The 2817-nt window shown below is 30.7% G+C and overlaps 1 protein-coding gene across 1 annotated transcript in view; it reads right to left on the bottom strand.

Moving 5' to 3' along the window:
* LOC107637539 (putative Myb family transcription factor At1g14600) overlaps nt 1-2125 on the bottom strand; it is a 3112-nt gene extending 987 nt beyond the window's left edge. Inside the window, exons 1-5 of the mRNA XM_016340945.2 lie at nt 1604-2125; nt 1239-1315; nt 970-1006; nt 463-610; nt 237-378 (exon numbers count right to left, since the gene is read on the bottom strand). Coding sequence (XP_016196431.1) covers nt 237-378; nt 463-610; nt 970-1006; nt 1239-1315; nt 1604-1862 — 663 coding nt within the window. The 5' untranslated portion in view covers nt 1863-2125. The remainder of the gene's footprint in view (nt 1-236; nt 379-462; nt 611-969; nt 1007-1238; nt 1316-1603) is intronic.

Genomic DNA, 2817 nt, shown 5'->3' with positions numbered 1-2817 from the left:
TAATAAAATTCTAAATTTTTATATCATAAAAATTTTGATACTAAATTATAATTTTTTTAAATTTAAATTAATAAAAAAATACATGAATAATTATATATATTCTTTATTTTGTGACATTATGCATGCATTTAAAATTTGAAAGAGTTATGTAAAAGAAAACTATTTAAAAAGCTGAATTTTCTTCCAAAATCATTATTGTAGATGAAAAACTACTGAGGAGGAGGAGGGATTATTACTTGGGCAGTGTGGGGTGTGAGAATATCTCGGAAAATGATGTAAGTGTGAGTCTTCTGTTCATCATTCTCCTTACAAACTATAATCGACTGATTACTCCCTAGCTTTGCATAATTCTCAGACTCTTGCTGCTGCTGCTCATTCCTGTTTGCATAACATATTGTTCAACTTTATTTTTAATTTTAGGGCCAGATGTGAATTAAAAAATATTCCTAAAATTAGAAATACCAAAGATCTTGGAGTTTGGTGCGAGCAAATTCTTCGGTATAATGACTAATTCCACAACAGCTCCCTTGCAGAAGACTCTGTTGACCGTTCCACCTTAATGAAGAAAGCAGCAATTCTTGTGATGCCGTTATTTTCTTCTTCCTTTCGGCTGTTAATTAATTAATTGAATCATGTATATATATTAGTTAAGATAATTAATTGATTTAGCACCAGGACTAAATTTGGAAGATGTGGAAGAATTGAAGAAAGAATAGAATATTTTTTACGTAACGTAGGTTTGATTTTCTTTGGTGACGGAAAAGGGGAATCAAAATAATTATCGGTTATGGTGACGCCACTATATATACCTCTGCTTATGATAAATATATGTAATTTCCTGAATTGTACCAAACAATATGTCTAATGCCCTATACGGCTAGTTATTTTCTTGAATTAGAGATCTCTCTATACATGCTTGCTTATTAATTAACTCACTCATGGCATGCCACAGTAGTGCGATTTATATACCTTGTTTCATCTCTTCCTGCTTCACGCTCCTGTACATCTGTCAATACATACAGATACAATTTACTTCTAACTTCAAATTAACTATTCATGCATGTTGCCTAACTAAATTCAAATAAATGATATTCGTATACCAAAATCAGCTACTACTATATTTGTGTATAAATATATGTGTGATTTAATTTATTTCTAATATGTATTTTATACTAGTGACTGATTTTGGTGGCTGATTTTGGTGTACGCATAGTTGATATATGAGAATAGATACCCACCTGTAGGTGGCTTTTAACATGAGATATGGTAACCCCCTTAACATTCATTAGCTGCATAACCATCTTTGGCGTCGCCCCTGCGTATAATATAAGTGTCCATTCAAAACAAGAATTAACATGAATTTAATTCGTTACCAGAAAATCAGTAGAAGGAATTAATTAATTCATTAATTAAGAGTAAAGGAAGAATGGAATAATAATAATAATAATGTTGACATCATGTATGTACAGAGCCGTGTCTTGATATCTATCTCAAAAGAGGATTACAAAAAGAAGACGAAAACTCAGGTAAAGTCAACTTCACGTGAAGTTGATATCTGAGTTTTCACCCAAAAAGAAATAATAATAAAGATGAGAGCGCTTACTATCTACTCCTCCAAGCCTTTGAATTGCATGCAGGAAGCAACGGTGGAGATCTGGTGTCCAACAAATTCGAGGCATTCTGGATCTTACATAAGGCCTAACCATTGGTGCCTTCAAGCTTAGAGCTGTTGATAAAGGCTCAACACTGCTAGCTAGAGAGAAAGAAGAACAAGAAGAAGAAGAAGATGACGACGACGCTGACATACTTGTAGTTGGTGAAGCTTTGACGATTATGAGAACGCGCTCGTCTTCACTCTTCATTGAACACTACTAATTGAAGTACATTAAATGTTTACTTTTGTTTTGTTTCTTTCTTAGCTTCTCTCTTTCCTAATGAAGGATGTGTAGGAGAGAGAGAATTGAAGAAAGTGTGAATGTCTTATGAAGAAACAAGAGACAATAAATACTAAGCCAGACCCTACTCTTCCTCGAAGCCCTTGTCTTTTAGCGCTGCTTTTGTGTTACCCTCTGATCTCTATACAAGCCTCAGTTTTCGGTCCTAGACACTTTCGATGGATAAAAGGAAAACAAAATAGGAATTTCAGACACCCTAACTCAGAGATACCCAGTTTTTTCAAATATATATTATTGTACTTTGTATTCCTGAGATCACGTTATTATCTTCAAATTTTAGAGAAAATGTAACGATATATTTAAATGACAGAGATAATACTCATTTTACACACAAGTTTCAATTTAGTTTTTGAAGTTTTATTATCTTTATTTATTCTTTAAATTTTTTGAATATGATTCCTGTTAGTTTTTGACTAAACGGTAACGTAAATAGTCAAATACTAGAGTGATGATTCCGTAATATTCAAATAGTTCAAAAATAATATTTTAAGTAATTTTTTATTAAAATTTTGTTCCTAAACAAATGATATAACGTTGTTTTTGAACTATTTAAACGCTACAACCAAAACAGCGTCATTTTATATGTTTCAATATGATTTTCGATTATTTTTGTCCTTACTCCATTAATATTTATGTGTCTCAGATTGTCCCAAAATTAATATGAGTCATGTTCATATAATTTAAGAATTAAATAGAGACAATTAAAATTTTAAAATTAAATTAAAACTCAAAAACAAATTCAACAATCAAATTGAGTATTATCTCTTAAAATATATTTTTTTCTATTTATAAAATATATATTCTCTTCGTTTATAAACAACATACGTTTTAATTTACTTAAACCAAAAGAATCCATAATTAT

Source organism: Arachis ipaensis, chromosome B04, assembly GCF_000816755.2.
Source record: "Arachis ipaensis cultivar K30076 chromosome B04, Araip1.1, whole genome shotgun sequence".
Classification (NCBI taxonomy): Eukaryota; Viridiplantae; Streptophyta; class Magnoliopsida; order Fabales; family Fabaceae; genus Arachis; species Arachis ipaensis.
Note: the sequence above shows the minus strand (reverse complement) of the source record. Positions and strands in the feature narration are given on the sequence as shown.